This window comes from Calliopsis andreniformis, chromosome 9 (genome assembly GCF_051401765.1).
Source record: "Calliopsis andreniformis isolate RMS-2024a chromosome 9, iyCalAndr_principal, whole genome shotgun sequence".
In the NCBI taxonomy this organism is placed as follows: Eukaryota; Metazoa; Arthropoda; class Insecta; order Hymenoptera; family Andrenidae; genus Calliopsis; species Calliopsis andreniformis.
The window spans coordinates 5,035,797-5,055,775 of NC_135070.1; the positions used below are offsets into that span (position 1 = coordinate 5,035,797).

General features: G+C 37.7%; 2 protein-coding genes across 4 annotated transcripts in view; one reads left to right on the forward strand and one right to left on the reverse strand.

Moving 5' to 3' along the window:
* The first annotated feature begins 952 nt into the window (after window positions 1–952).
* LOC143182763 (uncharacterized) lies at window positions 953–3,141 on the forward strand. Its single transcript, XM_076383972.1, has 4 exons — window positions 953–988; window positions 1,058–1,214; window positions 2,087–2,219; window positions 2,979–3,141. Exons 2-4 carry the CDS (start codon window positions 1,172–1,174, stop codon window positions 3,139–3,141), a joined length of 339 nt encoding a protein of 112 aa, XP_076240087.1. The 5' UTR covers window positions 953–988; window positions 1,058–1,171.
* A 39-nt stretch (window positions 3,142–3,180) lies between these two features.
* Dsd (attractin-like protein dsd) overlaps window positions 3,181–19,979 on the reverse strand; it is a 31,751-nt gene continuing 14,952 nt past the window's right edge. The window contains exons 2-12 of one of the 3 annotated variants that reach the window (XM_076383970.1): window positions 14,076–14,423; window positions 11,176–11,360; window positions 10,206–10,603; window positions 8,903–9,501; window positions 8,064–8,547; window positions 6,790–7,198; window positions 6,536–6,679; window positions 5,814–5,963; window positions 5,348–5,735; window positions 4,890–5,127; window positions 3,181–4,226 (exon numbers count right to left, since the gene is read on the reverse strand). In XM_076383970.1, the coding sequence (XP_076240085.1) occupies window positions 3,981–4,226; window positions 4,890–5,127; window positions 5,348–5,735; window positions 5,814–5,963; window positions 6,536–6,679; window positions 6,790–7,198; window positions 8,064–8,547; window positions 8,903–9,501; window positions 10,206–10,603; window positions 11,176–11,360; window positions 14,076–14,423 (3,589 nt within the window). In that variant the 3' untranslated portion in view covers window positions 3,181–3,980. Of the gene's footprint in view, window positions 4,227–4,889; window positions 5,128–5,347; window positions 5,736–5,813; window positions 5,964–6,535; window positions 6,680–6,789; window positions 7,202–8,063; window positions 8,548–8,902; window positions 9,502–10,205; window positions 10,604–11,175; window positions 11,361–14,075; window positions 14,424–19,979 lie in introns of all 3 variants that reach the window. The other 2 variants (XM_076383971.1, XM_076383969.1) reach the window with 2 other exon arrangements.

Here is a 19,979-nt window from a genome sequence, read left to right on the forward strand (position 1 = left end):
ATTGGCGAACAGTCGTGCTTGTCAGTGTCGCGTCGCCTCTTTGACTCTCTCGTCCATTCATGCGGCTCTTTGTCGTACAATTTCGCGAATTCTTCGACGACGCACATCGGAGTACACAGAAATCGTTCAACTTTCTTCTTTCGATAGGTTTTGGGTGTACGTTTGCTTTGGCTGTGAATCAACGCGACTCGGTCGTCAACGTGCTTCCATCAGAACGAGTATGAACCCTCTTTGAGTATTTTCGAATCAAAAGAACTCGAAAATGTTTTGGGAAACACCGTGTTACGCTATACGTCCAATTCTAATCGTATATCCTTACTGCTAAACAATCTAAAAATCTGGTCTATATATATTATAGAGACTATGACTCGAATGTCAGTTGATTTGGTGATTACCTCGCGTGAACATCTCTTGCTCGCTCTTTTAATTCATTGGACGAATTCAAGGAGCATGGCCTAATCTCGCTTGGATCAGTGACCAGTATGAGTGATCTTCCAATAGTCGGAGGAAGCCAAAGATTTCTAGAAACTCGTCTCTGTCTTGGAGATTTCATGAGCTACGATCACTGATGAGATTCTGGCGGGATTTGTGGATGAACAACAATGGTGTGAGGTTCCATTCCAAAAAATGAGATTAACCCCTCTACCTGACACGGTATTGACAATAGTTTACTGGTTAACACATAAATATTATGTGTACTGTGAAGATATTTCACATTTAAACCATGCCTCAGAATGAATCAAAAGAAAGCAAAGGGGATTGAATTATGTACCATCAGACAAGAAGAATAATGTCTTAAATAAAGTCGCCTGACAACGCAAAGCGAAATGGAAACTAAAGATCTGCCAAACAATGAGTGCCAACAACTGGATTAAAGTGGTACAGAAGGAGCACAATGTAATAAAACTCAATAGCTTTGAATAGACTCGTGTTGGCACTCAACTCTAGCAGAATCTTAAGCTGCATCACTTGCTTTGCACACAGTTTTGTAGGACATTCTCAAACAAATTTTAAGGTAAAATGTGCTCCCCTTGACATTATACCTAATTCTTTTTAGCCATAGGGATAAATTCTGACAGTGAGGGGTTAAATGATCAGTGACTTTGTTTGGATTCCAAAACAGACTGTAAAAATTAGATAGAACTTGGCAGTATCAAGATATGCTTGACAAATGCAGCAAATGAAAGAAACAGAAGAAGCATTGAAGACCACTGGTATTACTTTGCTAAACATTGTCTTAATTATATAAAACCTAATGTTTCTAGTTAAATTTGTCATTAAAAGCAAAAAATGTCTACTCAAAGTTGAGCAATATCCAATATTCCTATTTTTAAATAATATAACATTTACTTGTATACATACAACTAAATTCTCTCATAAAGAACAAGACTGTATGTTAAGCGAGCAAAAAATGCTCCTGTTGCTTGAATAAAAACAAAAAACAGTTGTATAAAAAATTAAATTATCTTCACGGTAATAAAATATACACCATGCTCTACGTGAATACAACCAGAGCACAGCAAAGAGACATTAAAAAATAAATAATAATTCTAAGCTTCTTTTGAAAAGATCTGACAATGACTCAGATTGGAAGGTAACTTTGTCTCATTTAAATTACAGCTGTACTTGGTTGCATCCTCACAAAAGAGGCTCTGGTTACAGTAGAGAGAATGAAAGAAACTCATTGAGTATTACATGATAAAACGAAATGCATTGCACTTAATCCGTGCTGTACAATAATTAAAAACATCTATATCGCTCATGTTTTGCAAACTGAAGTTTAACAAAGTAGAGTAACACACACTTGGTACGTGCGAGTCTTCAGCATTGCTCAAAATAATTTCAAGTTTATCTCTTAAAATGAGTTAGCCAATACTGTATTAATTTCTTGGATGCAATTTATCCAATCCTGAAATTATTTTAAGCAATACAATATATAATCTTTCACGCTAAAAACTGAGTTATCATTTGAAACATGAAACAGCGCTTGTACTCAAACTCTGTTTTTGTCGCAAGTGCTGGAGGTTTTCTTAAGACTTTCTGCAGGAAAAAGAAGACAAATGATATAATTTCAATTATTTTCAAGGGACACAAAAATCATCTGAGCTGCTTTCGAATTCAGAAAAGGAGATAAAACATGAGATCATATTGAATTTCACGATGAAAGCAGCTAATGTTTATTATGTACATACGACTACGAATCTCAGTATACCAAGGAGGTAAATGAAGAATAAACATATACACAGCCACATAATAGAAACACAACACGATCATTTCTTTTCCACTAATTGAATATTGCAACTTGGGGGTTTTGTCAAGTTCGGTACACATGAAACAACCAGCACCGCTATCTAGTAGCGAAACGTAAACGTATCGTCGACTGAACAATTACCGCGATTATTAGCTTATTGCAACGTCCACATCCTTCATTCTTTCTTTATATTCCGTTAATATATTAAAACTACGACGAGTACTACACGATCGAAAAAGATATGAATATTTAGCGAAACAAAAAATTCACGATACAAGAACATAACAAAAAGTCAACGATTTTTCGATCGTGTAGCGAACTCTATTTCTTTTTTTCTTCCCATCAGAGATGGATAGAGACGAGGCTGCGAAGAAATGCATACTTTATCAGTGATTCGAAACAATTTCCTTTTCCAAAGCCAGAGTACTTTTTCTTCTTTCTAATAATACCAATATGAAAAATGATTTGGCACACAGTGTTCTGATATGGAGACTTTACAGAGACCATGTGTCTCCGCTAAAAATGATTTTGTCTCTATTCATCTCCGTTAATTTTTAGAATGAACTCTTTACACTTTATTAGAGACAAATACACGAACGATATATACTCCTCGTCAATTTCTCCTTTGCGTTCCTCTTTCTTTTTCAAATCGATTTATCTGTACAATTTGCTTCTCAATCTGCGTCATTTTGATTCCCGCGTAAATCGTTGCTTGCTTTCGTTTCAGAGATTCAGCGCGTTATTTACAGCTTCACGAAAACAAAACAAGAAAAAACGTGTCCCCGAACAACAACTGGCAAATCGAATTTTCCAACTGTTCGTTCGTTCTTCTTTTCTGTTCGCCTGGCGAACTTCCGCGGGAATTCGTCAAGGACCACGCACACGGTTAACTCTTCGATACACAGTGTTTCAAAATTCCAAGGACAAGTATATAAACTTGTGAGCACGAATACTTCACAAAAGCAATTCATCTGCAAATTCAACCTCATCAAAACTTACTTCACCCAATAAACACCCAGTATATTCAGTACACAACGGAAAAAAAAAAGAAAAACACTTGTCCTCATCGTACAATTTCGAAGACAGTTCGGTCGCACAATTTCGCGGCGCAATAAAAACAGAGGGGGGGGAAAAGCCTAACGCATCTATATACAAAACACTGTACACAGTCTCGCACAGATACGAATGAAAATCGGATGAGTAAAAATTCAGGATCGGTCATGTTAACTCGTGTGGGACACGCAAAAAGGAAGTTGCTACTTACCGCGATGGATGGTCGATGTCGAACGAGAAAGCCAGTCCCCGTTTCCTCCGCGACGCTACGATACTCAGTGACCCTCGAGAACGATGCATGACGCTCGTTTCACCACGTGGATACGATAAAAATTTCGTTTTTTCTTTAACCGGCGAGGGAAACGAAACGAAGATACACCGCGGAAAAACAAGTCACACTTCACTCGATCAGAGTTCGAAGTTCAATCTCTCTCGACAAGTCCTGCACGTTCGCGTAGGAGGCAAGATCACAGAAACATGTTCTAAGGCTTATAGTCACCCACGGCGAAATTTTATGATTAAACGTGTCCCTATGTTCGCGTTTCTCTCTCTCTCTCTCTCTCTCTCTCTCTTTCTCTCTTTATATCTCTCTCTCTCCCTCTCTTTCTTTCTGTCTTTCGCTCTCTCTTTCGTGCTTTTCTTTTCTCTCCTTCTCTTTTGCTTTCTCTTTTTACCGCTAAATGCAAGTGGAGTCTGGATGCTGACTGGCAGACTTTCGAGTTTTCTTCGGTTCTTTTGTGGTCAATTCCTGAGAAGGCCTTCGCGGGCTACCCAGTGTAACTAACGCAGACGCTACTGCTAAGCCCGCACTTTGACCAGCCGGCGTGTACGGTTCACCGCCAGTAGGCAGCCTGACTAGCAACGACAGGACCGCTGCTCTGTTACCGCAGCAGGGCTCCAGCGCGATCGGACTAGGGGCATCCTGGAAATATTCACGAAAATGTCACAGAAAGGCACTACCAAACACGACGAACAGGGTTCGTTCTTCTTCTTAGAGTTCAAATGAATGAGAATTGTATTGAGGGAGAATTATCGACAGAGATATTGAAACATATTGAACTGGGTGGCGATAGCGTCTTAATACAACCAAAATTTGAAACGAATTTGAATGGAATTTATTGAAGAAATTCAAGAAAATTCGGTCCCTTGAATTTGTATTTTAATGTCGATTATAGTAAAAAATAGTGTAAGATAAAATAAATATTACATTAATTCGGCTATTAAAGTATTATAATTAGACTGCGAATGTTTGTGTAAATTTCTGCTTTCATAAATACAATTAGGGAAATAGAGTCCGATTAAAGACTTGTTTCACCCTTAAAATATTACGAAGTGTGTTTAACTTTCGATATTTTGTACATTTTTGCATATTATATACATTTTGCATACTTTTGCATTTTGAAATTACTCATAAAAATATAAAGATCCCTAATTTAATTAAAATATAATAAACACTCAAGTGCAAATTGAAGAAACCGAATTTTCTTTCTATTGCAATGAATTCTATTGTAATAAAATATTTTATCGTAGTAAAAACTTAATAAAAATAATATATAACTTTTTTTTTAAAGAAGAACAGGCTCACCTTTTTCTTCTTACGGCAAACGGTTAATTCGGATTCACTTCGTTCGGAGTCTGAATTATCAACGTCTCGCCTCTCAATTTCCACCAATACTTGACTGAATGCCCTATTAGCCATTTGCTCCATTTCTACAAAGAGTCTTTGTCTTCTTCTGTACATGTCATACTTTTGCTTAACCTTCCAGAGGATAGCAGCCACCAATAGAAGAGCGAGGAAGCACCTGGGTGGTGGCATGTAATCTCTAGTTTACAAGTAAGTACTGCCTGAGGCTTAGGACAACACAAAAGCGTGGAAAATTTTGAAAAAAAAAAAGACAGACACACAAAAAAATAAAGATGACGATCTGATTCGTTAGTTTCCTTTCCAGTAATGTTTTCTAAACGTGTCATACAAACAAAAATGAATTTCGCGTATATCTACATGTCCAATTGTTTGTTTAACATCAAGTTTAAAATACTCACGTGCAAAATGTTATAAAGAACTGTTGCAGGTTCAGTTTAGAATACTGGGAGAACGAGATTTGGATCCATACTGGTGGCTGGAAGTCGTAGACGTACACGTAGAACGTGGTCAACGTGTTGTTGTCCTCACCGCCGAAACCATATTCCGTTTTACCGAAACGATGCTTGAACATACTTGTTGTGCAATTTGCGCCACGCAGTAGCGGTATCTCCGGAATATTTGCTTTCTTAATCGTGATATTCATCTTCGCAAGTACAGAACAAGTAATGGAAAACTCTGCATCGATATCAGGTTTCGGTGGAGAATTCTTGAAGTTGATCGCCCTGTACTGCCGGTCTTCTTTTTTGCTTAAGTTGAATGTGAACTGATAATCGATTGCCAAATCATCTATAAAATAATGGCAGAAAAATGACATATTTGAAGCGATACAAATTTAAAAATAAAGTTATACGAGCAAAAGCTTACAAAAGCACGATCCCTTGTTTGTAGGATCTCCATGATACAGACTAGATACGTCGCATCGTTCGCAATGGTCTCCAATGATGCCTTTCGTTGTACAGAAGCATTTTCCTGTCTCGCTTGTGCACTGTGTGCCTTGATTATTACAAAAGCAAGCTGTAACGTGAAAGAATAAATGAGTAAAATTTTAATCATCGATTTACTTTATACAGACTATTCCTATAAGTTAGTCCCAAACTTTGAGGGCATGTAGCACTTAGCAAAACAAATAAAAACGACTTAATAAAGATGGGTCAGAATATCATTATTTCAGAGATATGAAACCAATAAAAATAAAGGAACCTCAATAAACATGGGTCGCCCGAATATCATTAGTTTCGGAATTATGAGACGAACCATTATTAGGCAAGGTAAAGGCAAACTACAGAATTTGAAACTTTACATGTTCACAAATGCTATACTATTAAAGTAACAATATCCTTCTATTTATTATTGCGGAATGACGTCGGTGCAACTACGTAGTAGCAATGCGTATTGTGTTTATTTTGTTTGACCTAACGACTTCCTCGATAAGTTAGATACGCAGCTAGATAGACACGCAGCAGCTTCGTATGCTATTTATTCAAACTCTTTTACTTATTTTAATGCGTATTACGTGTTTCCAAAGTTTGACACCAACTTTTATAGACACCCTATACAATAACTTAATAAAAAAGTAATGAATTTACGTTGGCAAGTCGCTCCGTTCAAAGGACTCCCATAATAACCAGAGATACATTTGTCGCAGTGAGGTCCCTGAGTCAAATTCCCGCAGGGCTGTATACAGACGCTGCTGTTTGGAAGACACTTACTGTGGCCGTTGCATTGGCAAGCTAAAATTATAATTTAGAACTCATCGTCGATCAATCGTTGCAATAACATTTTATAAACGTTTTGTCAAACTATATCATGAAACTAGGTGTCTCCAATATGATTCACTTACTGGGACATTTAGTGAAATACCATCGCTCAAGCGGGCACATATCCAAACTTCTGCTACTCGGACCACGTGCTCCACCTGGCAGGCACAATCCTTTTCCTGTTCCAGAACCATCGTCGCACCATCCACATCCCGGATCCGAGCGACACGCCGCACACGATGAATAAAACGTACACCACTCCTTTCCAGTCTCTGTGGCACGACATTTTGCATCGATTGTGGTCCACTCACGGCACTGTCCATACGGAAAACTAGCCGGATATGCATTCTTGTCAACGCACTTCCTCTCGTTTTGACACCAGATACAATCCGATTCCGTGCAATTTTTACAGGAAGTGTATTCCACACATGGACTACGACAAGAGTCTATGGACAGTCGCTGTGCCTGTATAGTCCCGTTTAAAATAGTCACCTGCTGCATACAAATTTATTGTTTAATTAACACAGTGAAGGCATATAGCAGTTTTGCTAGATATTAGTCGTTCATTAAGTTCTGCGAATTGTATATGGATGACATAGACATACGCTGTGCATATAATTTACAACGATTGTATGTTGATTCTCGTAAATTGGCTATTCTGTTACAAGAAAATATTCTGAGATTCTCAATCTTTCAGTAAGAAATATTCAATTGTTTCAATCAAAGACAATTCCTGAAAAGAAGCATGCTCGATAATGCACCCTAATAACTTTTAAATCGCAGTGAAAGGTCAGCAGAAATGGAAACAGATGATTTGTTACTGTTGGTACTGTTGAAGTTGCAAAGCAGCTTAGAATACACAAACTTGCCATGTAAAATCGATTCAAATTAGGATAAGTGCAATGGGAAGGAAAGTGAGTTCCGCACATTTTGAGTGAAAGTGCAACTTTAAATTACTACAGAATTTGTGTGTCCTAATTTTCAAGTTAGGGTGGAAAGTTCTTCCTCACTCAATCTATTTTTCAGGCGTAACACCCACTAATTAGCATTTGTCTCGATTGATTGAAATCTGTCTCAAAGAGCAATTATTTCAAAAATTCGACAGAATGAAAAACTAAATAGACGCCTACTTTGAATCTAAACCCTCAGAATTCTACAGATATGGAATTCAACTTTTACTGGAGGAGTAAGAGATGGTAACAAAACCTGGCGACAACTATCTGGCGACATCCACAGAATTTAATGATCAACCTAATAACTGTACTAGGCCGTTAAGTACTAAAAGTATTATTAGTTCATTTATTGCTTGAAGCTTGTTATGCATTTTATTATTGATGGAATTTGCTTAAACACTTACATCGCGAACCTTCGAATGAGGCTTGCAACGATCAGGTCCGTTCGACCAAGACCAAATGCAACGTGGATTGCTTGAGCATGCGTGACACGTGTGCAATTGCAAGCACTCGACTCCGGTATGCGCGTCGCACTGTTCCAGATCTGTAATAGCCTTTGTTGGTGGTGAGTTCGCGTTATCCCGACATATCTCGTGCGAGCAACTTTTCCCACACCATACGCAGTTATACGACGTTTTTACACATGCCGCACAATCTGTCAACAGTTTGCACAGCTCCTTGTGAGATGTCATACCGCGGGGTGGCGTGTCGTCCAGGCATCTCATGTAAATTCCATCGTGCATATCGTCGTGAAGCAGCACGTTCCGCGATATCTTAGTAATTTGTATACACCTATTCTCGCGTTTGTCCCACACGCATTTCACACCTGTCCTTGCATTCAGACACTGATTCTGATTCATCAAATGTTCACAATTCCCGGGCGTGTACCTGCATAGCAAACATGAAGTAGAATGGTTAACAAATGACACAAGAGAAATTTTCAAATATATTTCTGTGGTTGTAAGGTAAAACGACATAAGTCATGTGTTTCTGTTTTCGAGATACTAGTGTTCAAAGTTTTCAATTTCAATACTGTCTCATGAACTTGTATCTTCTTGAATCCCTATTTCTAAGTAAAAAAGTTCTTTTAATGTTCTCTCTTCTTCATAGAAATATCAATTCTATATTCCAGGTCTCAATTAAGACGACAACTCGAATTCTTTCTTTACCTTGCAATCGCAGATTTCTCAAGCATAGTTAGATGTGTAACTTCTTTCGTGCATAACACAAGAAAAAGATTTACCTTAACATGTCGGACAACATCTGGCCGTCGAATCCGCCATAAATGTACATTGATTTGTCGAACACGGTCGCAGTGTGACCGTACCTAGGTAAGTCAGTCATTTCCTTAGGCATAGGAAACTGATGCCACGAATCACAGGTCACGTCATACGCTATGGTGTCCGCGGAATAGCACCTGGTGCCGTCTGAGTGCTGTGTGTCGTTGTGCATGTTCCCACCGAAGACTATCATCAGCCCGCCGGAAATGAACACGGCTGTGTGAAAGAATCGAGCTGACGAAGCTGACGTGAGCAACGTCCACTCGCGGGAATTCGGATGATAAGAGTATAATCTGCTGGTCAACACCTGAGTGCTTTGAGACTCGGACACATAGCCACCGTACACGTAGATCAGATTCGTCAGAGGATCGTAAGCGGATGTGTGACCGTAGCCACCTTTTACAGGAAAACCGATGGTCTGGACTATTTGCCATTCACGAGTACCCATGTAGTATTCTTGGACGACGTTTAGGTAGCCATACTGAGGTGAGTAGCCAAATATTACTACCATCTTCTCCTTCTTTCCGTGTGTCTGCACTAGAGTCGCAGTATGTCCAGCTACCTGTGTAACATCACACGTTAGGAAATTTATTAGACGTACATTATGAAATGTATATAAGGTAGTTAACCCTTCATGGGAACAGTGGTTCTATTATTTTCACAGTAAATTCCCCGTTTTCTATAAACTTCTTCGAAGCTTTTATTTTTGCTAATTAATTCTAGGAGTATTTCCATTTAAATAGTCATAATAGATTAAAATAGAGACTTCAATAAGTATCTCAGGATTTTTTTTGATTTTTTAAAAGCTTAGAACAGTAAAAATATAATCACGAGCAAAACAGACTCAATCAAGTGTATCCACGAAAAGTGCGAAAATCAAGTGTGTTCACGAAGGGTTAAAACTTTCATAGCTAGAAGTACTGTTGCATAAAACTTTAAAGTGCAAGCTGTATTCTTTGAAAGCACTCTCAAGGATATTGATTATCTCTTAGGTATTAAATGAAACACTCTTTCCCCACTTTTTTAATTTGTCAGCTGAGCAAACAAGAGATCAATAATTGAAGAACAATGACTGAGTAATGAGTCCAAGTGTATTAAATGAATAAAAACCATAAGACACATGTCAATATAAAAGCTACCAAAATGTCGTGACTGTTATTCCAAAAAGGCAAGACTTGTATTAGGGAGCCTTGAGCACTAGCAGAATAGAAGCACAAGGATAACGCAGTTATCGACAAATTACGAAACTGGTAACAGCATAAGCACCTTCAGGGGTCCGCACATAGTTTTGTTGTTGTGGCAGTTATCGTGCACAGTGACGTTCTCCCAAACTTTAGCCGACACGTCGAACGCCCAGATCTCGTTCGTCACCGTGGAGTTCTGTACAACCCCGCCGTACATGAATATTTTGTCGCCGAAGAGCACGCACGAGTGAGCGTAACGGGGCAAAGGAGCCTTCCCCTCGACGTGAGGAGTTTCCCAAACGTTCCCGTTGTAGTCGTAAACGTATATCATCTTAGCACGGTGGAAGCTCTCGCCGCCGACTACGTACAAGGAATCCCTCCAAACGATGGAGCAGTGGCTGGCTGAACCTTCAGGCGACGATTCTGTGTACGTCACCGTCTCCCAAAATCCTCGTTCGCTTCTTTGGCTACAGTCTGCACCTGCATATATAAACAATTCATGATTAAATATGGGAGCAAAGAAACCCGACAATCGTATGAGAAATCAGCAAGTCTAAACTCGAAAGGAAAAGGAAGAAAAAGGAATGATGATTTTGTTTGTTCAATATCTAAATCCTGGAATGGAGTTTCAAAACAATCTACATTTTTATAGGACACAATGGGTCGTTTCCAATAGCTGCCTAGACTTTTATATAGATACTATGTTAAAACTGTAATTCTGATCAATTTAATGTGTCCTTTGGTTTTATTCCATTTACTCGTAGGGAATTTAAACTTTTTCGAAATCCTCCACGTTCAAGTCGAAATACGTGCTATCAAAAGTAGTTAGTTCAGGAAAGCTCTCCTATAGCGTCCCCAAACTTCGAGTAAACTGAGGACAGTTCTAAGGGACTGCTCTCTCTGGTTCAAATATGTTAGAAAAAGTGTGTGGGGATGGCAAATGTAAATAGTTGAAGTTGTAAACGACTGCACTAAAAATAACTCTCCTCATCGGTTTTCCATGCGACTAAATTGAACAGAACTTTCCAGAGGAGTTGGAGCAGGATCCTCACCTTTATAACCGTGAAGGCAGTCGCAGTGATGGCTCTCACGGTTGCACTCGCCTTGTCCATAACTGAACGAACAATTATTTGGGCAGATTTGTACCTCGCACGCCTCGCCTGTCCACGTTGCGTCGCACGTACAAATGCCATCGTCGATGCAAACGCCATGGCCGGAACAGTCGATATGCGAGTATCTGTGGATTATACACGACATGAAAAACGTATAAGGGAAATGATGGTCATGAATTTCACGGGCAAGTCTGTACGGAGAATTAGTGGAAATTTATTCAGCAAAAATATCCAGAACCAGTTTCAGTGACATGTAATGTAAGGACATAGTTACCCGTGTATCTTTATATTCTGCTAAATAGAAGTATAAGAAATTGAAACAAAGGCATGTGTCGCAAGCAAAATATTTCCTCCCTCGCCCAACATCATTAAAAAATATAAAAAGAATGAATAGCTTCAGATATAATTTTGTTCAGTTTGATGATCAAAAATTCAACAATTTTTTATGTCCCCCAATTTTCAAGGATCGACCTTGAAATTTTATATTTGGACCAGTTTTACATCCTATACTTTCGTTCTTTTTTACCTCACACAAACAAAGAAAGATACACTGAATAAATCTTTGAGGATGGGACATCTGCACGTGCTACTATGTGCCACTGCTTAATCGCAAAGTCAATATATACTTATCATATTTGCGCAAGTTGCAAACTAAATGTTTATTTAATCATAAAGCAAATATCTTTGTGGGGGAAACGGTAGTGATTGAGAGGAACGGAAGGATCGGACGCGACCGATCATCTTGAAGTGTGCTTTTCCTGATCAGAAACAATGGTATCAGTTACGTGACAACAGGTCTGAACTTCCTGTGCGATGAATGCTCGGTGGAGCAACAAAATAGTAAACGTTTGCAAAGTGTATCAACGTTTCGGGTTATTTTACGCAAATCTATTGCATCATTTAAATAGTTTTATTATCTATAAAAAAAAAGAACATACTTATTTTTTATCTGATCTGACACGTACACTATACTATTAAAACACATTAACATGACCATCGATAGAAAGAAATCTGTTAATTATTAAGCTCTTGAACAGTGTCATTAAACAATTTTTTACTCCGTTATGTAAGTAATTAACATTCTTACAGATGTATTTCCTTGGACAACGCAATCCTCTAATTCTTTTTTTGCGTCTTCCTCGTACATAATGTACAAACGTTTCGTTGACAACCAACTCAACAGCTTTGCATATCTCATACTTTAGTATTCGATCGCTTGATCGTATCACAGTTTCTTCAAAAACATGTTAAGAGAACTGTGAAAAAATGCAAAAAAACTTATGAAAACACGCCTACTAATCTTTTGTAAAATGTTTAATGGAGCTTATCAAGTTTATCGCCAACGTAAATGATTTCCGATGAATGTACAAACGAAACTAATCCATAACGTTCATTGAATATTAATATTAAGGTCAACCATTGTTGCCAGATACTAGTCTCTCGAGGCATTAGTCATTGTATGGCTCGTATGTTCACGTAAAAATCTGTCTTATGCAATATTTACATCCTCATACACAGAAAAGAATATAATGTTGTAACCTTTCAGCTATAAAAAGTACGTGTGGTATGTCCCAAGAAAACAAACGTTCATATCCAAAGGCGTATCTGCATGTGTACACAACAGTAGAGAAACCAGTCGATCACTCACAGACGCCATATGCATACAATCCAAAATGTTAACTACATCTCTTACTCTACATTATTTGCATCTTACCACAAAGATCGGTATAAAACGATATAAGAAAGTAATCAATTCACACTTGAACTATGCTCAAGCTAAGGCATTAATCAGCCTTTAAACGTGAACTATATCATTAATTCCAGAAGGAAAAAAATTGATAGAAGAACAGCTTTACTAAAAATCGATATCAGTAGACTACGGATGTCTATGCAAATTCCTATTTTCACGCACAAAATTAGGGAGATGGAACATAATTCAAGACTTACTCCACCTTTAAATATTATAAAGTGTATTTATCTCATATTAATTTCTACATTTTCCCATATTATACAAGGTGTAAACAATATATATAATATTTTAAAGGGTGATAGAAGAGCTCAAATGAAATACAAACTGTCATATGATATAATATCCGATCTGCCTTTATTTTGCAATAATAGTACTTTAAAATTAACATACCTACATACTAAATTAACAATCAGAGATTTCTGTAATTTTGTAGATACATTGAAGAACAGAAATGGAGCAAAAAAAGTCTTAATATATCTTGCGGTATCTCTTATGGTTTAACTTTTCTAAACCTTTAAAAATCTGAGATTTTCATAGGAAATGGATCTCAGATTTTGAGAGCTTTATAAAAGTTAAACTGCAAGAGATACAACATGAAAGACTTGTTTGCTTCGTTTGCTCCAAGATACCTCAATGTATCTGCAAAATTACAGAATTCTCTGATTATTAGTTTAGAACACAGGTATATTAACTTCAAGGTATTATTATTGCAAAATAGAGGCAAATCGGGCATAATGTAATAGGACATTTTGAGTTCCATTTGAGCTCTCCTACCATCCTTTAAAATTTTAAATATCACCACGTGTATTGTTTACACCCTATACACTGTCCAACTATGGAAAAAGCAGTATCTACTACAAATATTTTTCTACTATTTTGCACTAATCAAGACCGTAATACGTTGAAAAATATCCAAAAATGCAACACTCAATTTCACATTTTTCTGCAGTTACTGCCTTCCTCCATAGTTGGGCAGGATAAATTCTCCATCTTTTGCCCATTAAAATTTCCCATAAATGCGTCAAGGTCCGCAGTCCAGACACCAATAACCAAAGACAACTCAGCAGGAGGGGAAAGGCTAATCGTTTACCTGCTGGGACAAGCGTTGATTTTATAGCTGATATTGAAGCCGCTCATGTTGTACGCGACATCCGAGTAGAAGTGGAGCAACGCACTTCCGGAGCGCGCTATTACTTCCGGCACGCGGCGTATGTGATAGCCATCCTTGTGCATCAGCCCAGAGAAGACGGCGAGCAGCGGCGCCTCGACGCTGTCACCGTCGTAGATGTACAGATGATCCCAGCCACATTCTGTTGCAAACTGCTCCACGTGCATCCGTATCGTGGAATTCGGGCTGCTCTCGATCAGCCAAGAACACTTCACGTCCGCTGTGTAATTACCGATACCGTCGTGAATGTACCCGCTCGGCTCTGACAACCTGCAAAACGAACAAGAATAATGTACCATGCTTGCATTGATAGACCAAATAAAGTTAGCTGCAGCGAGTGGGAGGATCGAACATGTGGAGGATGGTTCGGATGCTTAAAGCACGGAGGCAAACTTTTGGATAGGTAGGACTGGATCTATGCTTGGAAGGCAAAATGGTATAATTAGGTACGTGTACCAGTGACTCATGAATTGATTGTGAAGGATTATGAAGGAGAGAATTTCGTTTTCTCTTGGTAAAAAAATTAATTTCTTTGCGAGTTTGTATTAATAGAACTATGTGGTAAATTATTTTCAGGCATCCTGGAGGTTTTCTGTAGGTAGAAAATTATATCCGATTTTAAATAAAGATACAATGTAGAAATCAGACGGAACTTTCCAGTAGACCTAATATATTCAAGTTCTATTATTTATTATAATATTTTGATAGAGAAGTTTCTATTAAACATTTCACCTAGGTATATTTTTCTTCAAGCAGTATGTCCCTTTTCCGCTGGTTTGTATATCTTTCTTTCAGCTTATGTAAAACAGTGAAGACGATATTTTATTTTATGTGCATGTGGTTATTATTAGATAATTAAATAAATAATTGATTTTACTCTAAAAATAATCCAATTGTTCTGTAATAAATTAAAGAATAAACAATGTATTACTTTTCTGTCTTGTCAAACAATAGAGGGATATTACCTCACCATATAATAAAAATTTCGAGGTAATTTATCAAATACTTTTCTTAAATTCTATCAACCAGCGAAAAAGGGACATGCTGATTGAGGAAAAACACAGGCGATATATGTAATAGAATCTCCTTGAAAAAAATATTATAACTACGAAAACATATGATAAAAACATACAAGAAGATTGAAAGTAATTTACCATATAGTCTCAGTAATAAAAAATCTTAAAGAGATCAATTTCTTGATTAAATTATACGTATTAAATAATACGTATTCTGAGTGCAGAAATGCCTGGAAATATGGAAGTATAATTTGCATTCCGCGTGATCGTTACTCATGACAACCCTATCTTTTCTGCTTCCATAATGCGAGGGATTTCTAACTTTAGAATAACAAACTTTCAAATGTTCAAACTATAACATCTGAAGAGCTTGGGCTTAGAGGATGAAGGAGTTATGTTACAAATATGGCATTTCGAGTAAATTGAATTTAAAGTTAATCAGACTGCATTTTTTATTGAATAGCAGTACGTACTAATAACGTTCGTTTTATAATTCTTTAGTATATCAAGATTATACCTATAAATAGTACAAGCAGATTGACTTTAAAATTTTAAACTCAATTTACTCGGTACGACGTATTTGTAACATAACACTATCATCCCTTAAGCCTGAACCCTTCAATTCTGGAGCCTGTTCTGATTTGAAAAGAAAGAAGTACTTTTAGATTACTTCATCGTTGCAAAAGCCATAAATTGTATTTTCTAAATTTTAATTAATACCTAAACTCTTTTTTTTATGCAATTTGTATTTCACCACAGTAAAAGATATATTATGAGTCATGTGTTTATTAGCCATTGGATAGGATTAGGTTATCCATAATCCGTAATACTAACATCTTTCGACTATTTTTATTCCGCCAAGTACGACGCAAATATCGATATTACGCCTGGTCAAACAGAATATTTCAATAACAATCCATATTTAATAAGTTACATTTGTCCAGTAACTCTCATTGATTATGTATGAGTAGTTCATAGATTCAAGTCAGCTCTAATACACTTCAATTTGCTTCAAGTTGCATTAAACCCACTTGAACCCATTCCGATCCAAGCCAATCCATCTGCAGGGATCTCGAAAGTCCTAAGCGCTACCAGCCAAGGATTAAGACCGTTAATAATAGTAGTATCTATAATAACTAACTGCACGTTCCTCAAATATAAAAACTGTGCATAATTACGCCAATTATTGCAATCTTCAGGGGCATCGTTGTAATATCACGCTTCAACAGCAGGTGTTTCGTGATGCATCCTTATGGTAGTTCTTAGCCAACGATGTTGGTCAAATGGGAGTTCGTTACTAGACCATGAATATTAAATTGGTATAATACTATGTAAATTGCAGTACTAATTTTTAACACTATTTAGATTTATTGAAAATAGTTGACTTTTAATATAATGGTTGCAATATGAAAATAGGATATTCAATTGACGAATATTTAGTTACAATTGACTAGCTTCATTCCAATTGACAGACAAATTTTTATGGAAATCTCTTTTCATTAGCAATTACGAAAAAACTATACAAACAATATTATTGAAATTAATATATTCGCTTCATAACATTTCAATATAACTTCTACCGAAGACATAAAAAATGTCTGACAAGTATTTTTTTTTATTCTACCATATATTACGATATAAAATGCCTCATCTTTGATTAATAATTTCTCAATAACTATACGGTAAATCGACTCCATATTTTACACAAGATTTTCTTGTAGTTCAAATTAGTGGGCCTCAAATGAACGAAGTCTTCAACCTTTGCCTTTAGCTAAGAACTATCTTAGGAAAGAGAGAATTTCGCGAAGGAACAGCAAGCACATTTCATCGAGAACAGAGCAACGCAAAGGAAGATACCATCAAGCGACTATTGTTTGACATACAACAGTGAGAGTGTGGGAGGAGCTCGTCGACACGCTCGAGACAGTATGCAGATCAATTTCAAAGTTCCCCGCTGATGTCGATGCCAAGGACGATGTCCACGTAGATAGCGGCAGAGAAGCGTCCCTTGGTCACGATAACGATAAAAGCTCAGACAGCTGAGAAAGTGACAGATCCGCGATCGGCTGATGTCGAGTGACAAAAAAATACCAGAGTTCGAAGACGAAGCGTGTTAGATGTCAATTAGGTCATCTGTCGTGATGTAATTAAATCTTGCGTTAAACACGCAACGGAGAAATAGAGCGTATTAGATCTCTTTTCAAACTTCATTTGATTATTACATAGATTAGACGAACTTAACTAATTTTAGAACACTGCAAATCTATTGCATGTTGATTACAATTACAAAACACAAGATTCTTCGTTAACAACTTAACGTTGGATTTAAGATTGAAACTCTTTGCAATGACTGATGTTTATTTTTCGACAGACTATCTATTAGATATTAAAGAGTTTTAATTGAGGTATTGTTGAAGTGTTACTGCCAGTATAATGAATGTCGTAAACTCGGGATATCAGAAATTCCAATTAATTGGTTATTGAAACCTTATTAATTGAGCTCATAAAAGGTTTCTAATAAACAGGGGAACAAATTCTATTGAAAACTGCCTTCGAACTATCCTATTAGTTTATTAATAGCATACTCGTAAATTGCTGCAGCTGAGTAAAGAAGAGAAATAGTATGACTACTTTGACTACGTAACTTTCCATCTACCACTACGGAGGTAATCTCTCTTCACAAATATCGAAAATTTAACTGTCCATGCACCACATACAGTTACGCCCACACGTATAAAAATGTATTATCCTTAAAACAACGTGACAAGAAAACGATGATGGTTATCATTCTCGTAAAAAATTCGCCATCTACTAAATTCAGCCTTTAAACACACTCTCAGTTTATCTCAACAGTAGAAACTATTAGCTGAATTTTCTGTCGGGAAACAAACCTCTTGCCCTGCACTCGCTGAATGCCACTTAACGCCATTGTCGGCGATTTTCGTGCAGAAAGCGCGACAATGCGATAATCCCGCTAAACAAAATGTGTTCTACGACGGAGGAAGTAGTCTGAAATTGTGTCTGAAGGGAATTCATCGTGCCGAGCAATCTCAGCGAGCGAGGTTCTCGAACCAGCCTCGCCCCGCGCTAATGAGACGCTGGAGGCGCCGGAAGTGGCGGGCCTGGAAAGGGAAGTGGCGGTCTTCACGAGCTCGCGCGGAACGTTTCGAAAGAGAAAGTAACGACGACAGGGTGAATTTGCATCGTGGCCGCAGCTGCGCTTCCGCGGGACACGTTTCCAACTTGGAAAACCCGAAGACGACGCTTGGAGAATGCCAGCCTGATGGGACAAAGAACTATCATCGCCATCGTCTTCCTACATCCTCGATTCCTTTTCCAGCGAAGACTGAAGACTGGTATTGTTGGACTTCGTGTACTTTTATCTATACGCATGTTAGGCCTTGTTCGGATTAGTCAAGTTCCTTGAATTCAAGCTACTTGGATTCAAGTAGCTCGATGTCAAGTTCGTGTTCACACAAATCAAGTTACTTGGATTCGAGAATTCAAAAGTAACTTGAATTCAAACTGTCAGGCAAAAATAATAAAAGTGGTGTGGAAAGGGGTGGTGCATCCTGGATATCTGGTTATGTATTCTTCAAACAAAATTTCAAACAAATTCAAACATTTTTCACGATTTGAAACTTCCACTGAATGTGTGATGTCAGGAGTCAGTATAATATGGCAGAATTACATACTACCATTCTTTTATCAAAAATAATTAACAGTAGAATAGAGAAAATTCACAGTTCTCCAGTTTATGATTATTATCATCATCTACAAGCAATTCATACATATATTTAACGCAACAAATATTAAAAGTGAGGTAGTATAAATTCTGTAAACCTACCATAGCAGTTAAGAGTTAATGATAGGGAAAAAAGTGTACACCAAAGGATACACCAAAGGGTACACCAAAAATGAGCCTGCACGACTCATTAACAAAGTACACTTTTTCTGCAAAGTCTTCAAAGTCTACAATGGTTCTCTCAGTTAACAATACACCCGTATAATTGAAAACTACTGGAGGTATGATATTACAAAGAATTTCCTTGGCCCACAGATGACACAAGATAAGGACTAAAGACTAATTTCCTGGATCTCCTCCGCTGACATATTTTAAAAGTCTTATAAAAATCTCGCCAGAGCTGGACTCAGGCTGAATTTCCAGCTAAATCGTAGGAAATCTCTCGCAAGATATCATCCCTTATCCACGAGCTTTCCTTCACAGTTCACACCGATACTTTGTCCTGTTTGCTCCTTCTGTTCTGTCACCCTCTGGCCAGCTTAGTTCCACCCATTTCCTGGCAAACGCGCAGGCTCTTAAGCCGCGACGAATTAACGTCGAAATTTGTTTTTAGACCTCTTTAGCTGGAGGCCCCGAGGAACGAAAGCATCACGCATTTCATTATGAATTCTTCGCGCGCTTCTCGCCCGCCTTTACGTCGGCGATTCTGCAAATTGCACTCTCAGTCCTGACGAGACCGGAATTTCGCGAAGAGCTGACAGAAATGTCGAGGATCCTTTAATTCACGAGTTTATCGAGCGTTCTGGTTAACAGAGACTCTCGTGCCCGAGCTTAGCAAATTCAGGCGCCATTTCCTTTCTCGGTACAGATATTTCTTATTCCGCTGAAATATTTTACGTGGATATAAAAGATGTTTCAAGAATGTTGGACAAGATTCAAGTGACTGATAAAAAGGGCATTCAGAGAGAGGAAATTATCAATCCTAGTGGCAGTTGGCAGAGCTAGAAGTTTAATTTGCAGTATTTACTCACTGTAAATTGGTCGCTGTCTCTATTATGTCTTTGA

What these genes read in the sequence shown, in the direction of transcription:
- LOC143182763 (XM_076383972.1), top strand. Translation starts at nt 1,172, where the DNA reads ATGCAGCAAATGAAAGAAACAGAAGAAGCATTGAAGACCACTG. An exon ending in AGAAGCATTGAAGACCACTG is followed by an intron (nt 1,215 to 2,086) that starts GTATTACTTTGC and finishes ATTATTTTCAAG; the next exon opens with GGACACAAAAATCATCTGAG. An exon ending in AATCTCAGTATACCAAGGAG is followed by an intron (nt 2,220 to 2,978) that starts GTAAATGAAGAA and finishes CTTTCGTTTCAG; the next exon opens with AGATTCAGCGCGTTATTTAC.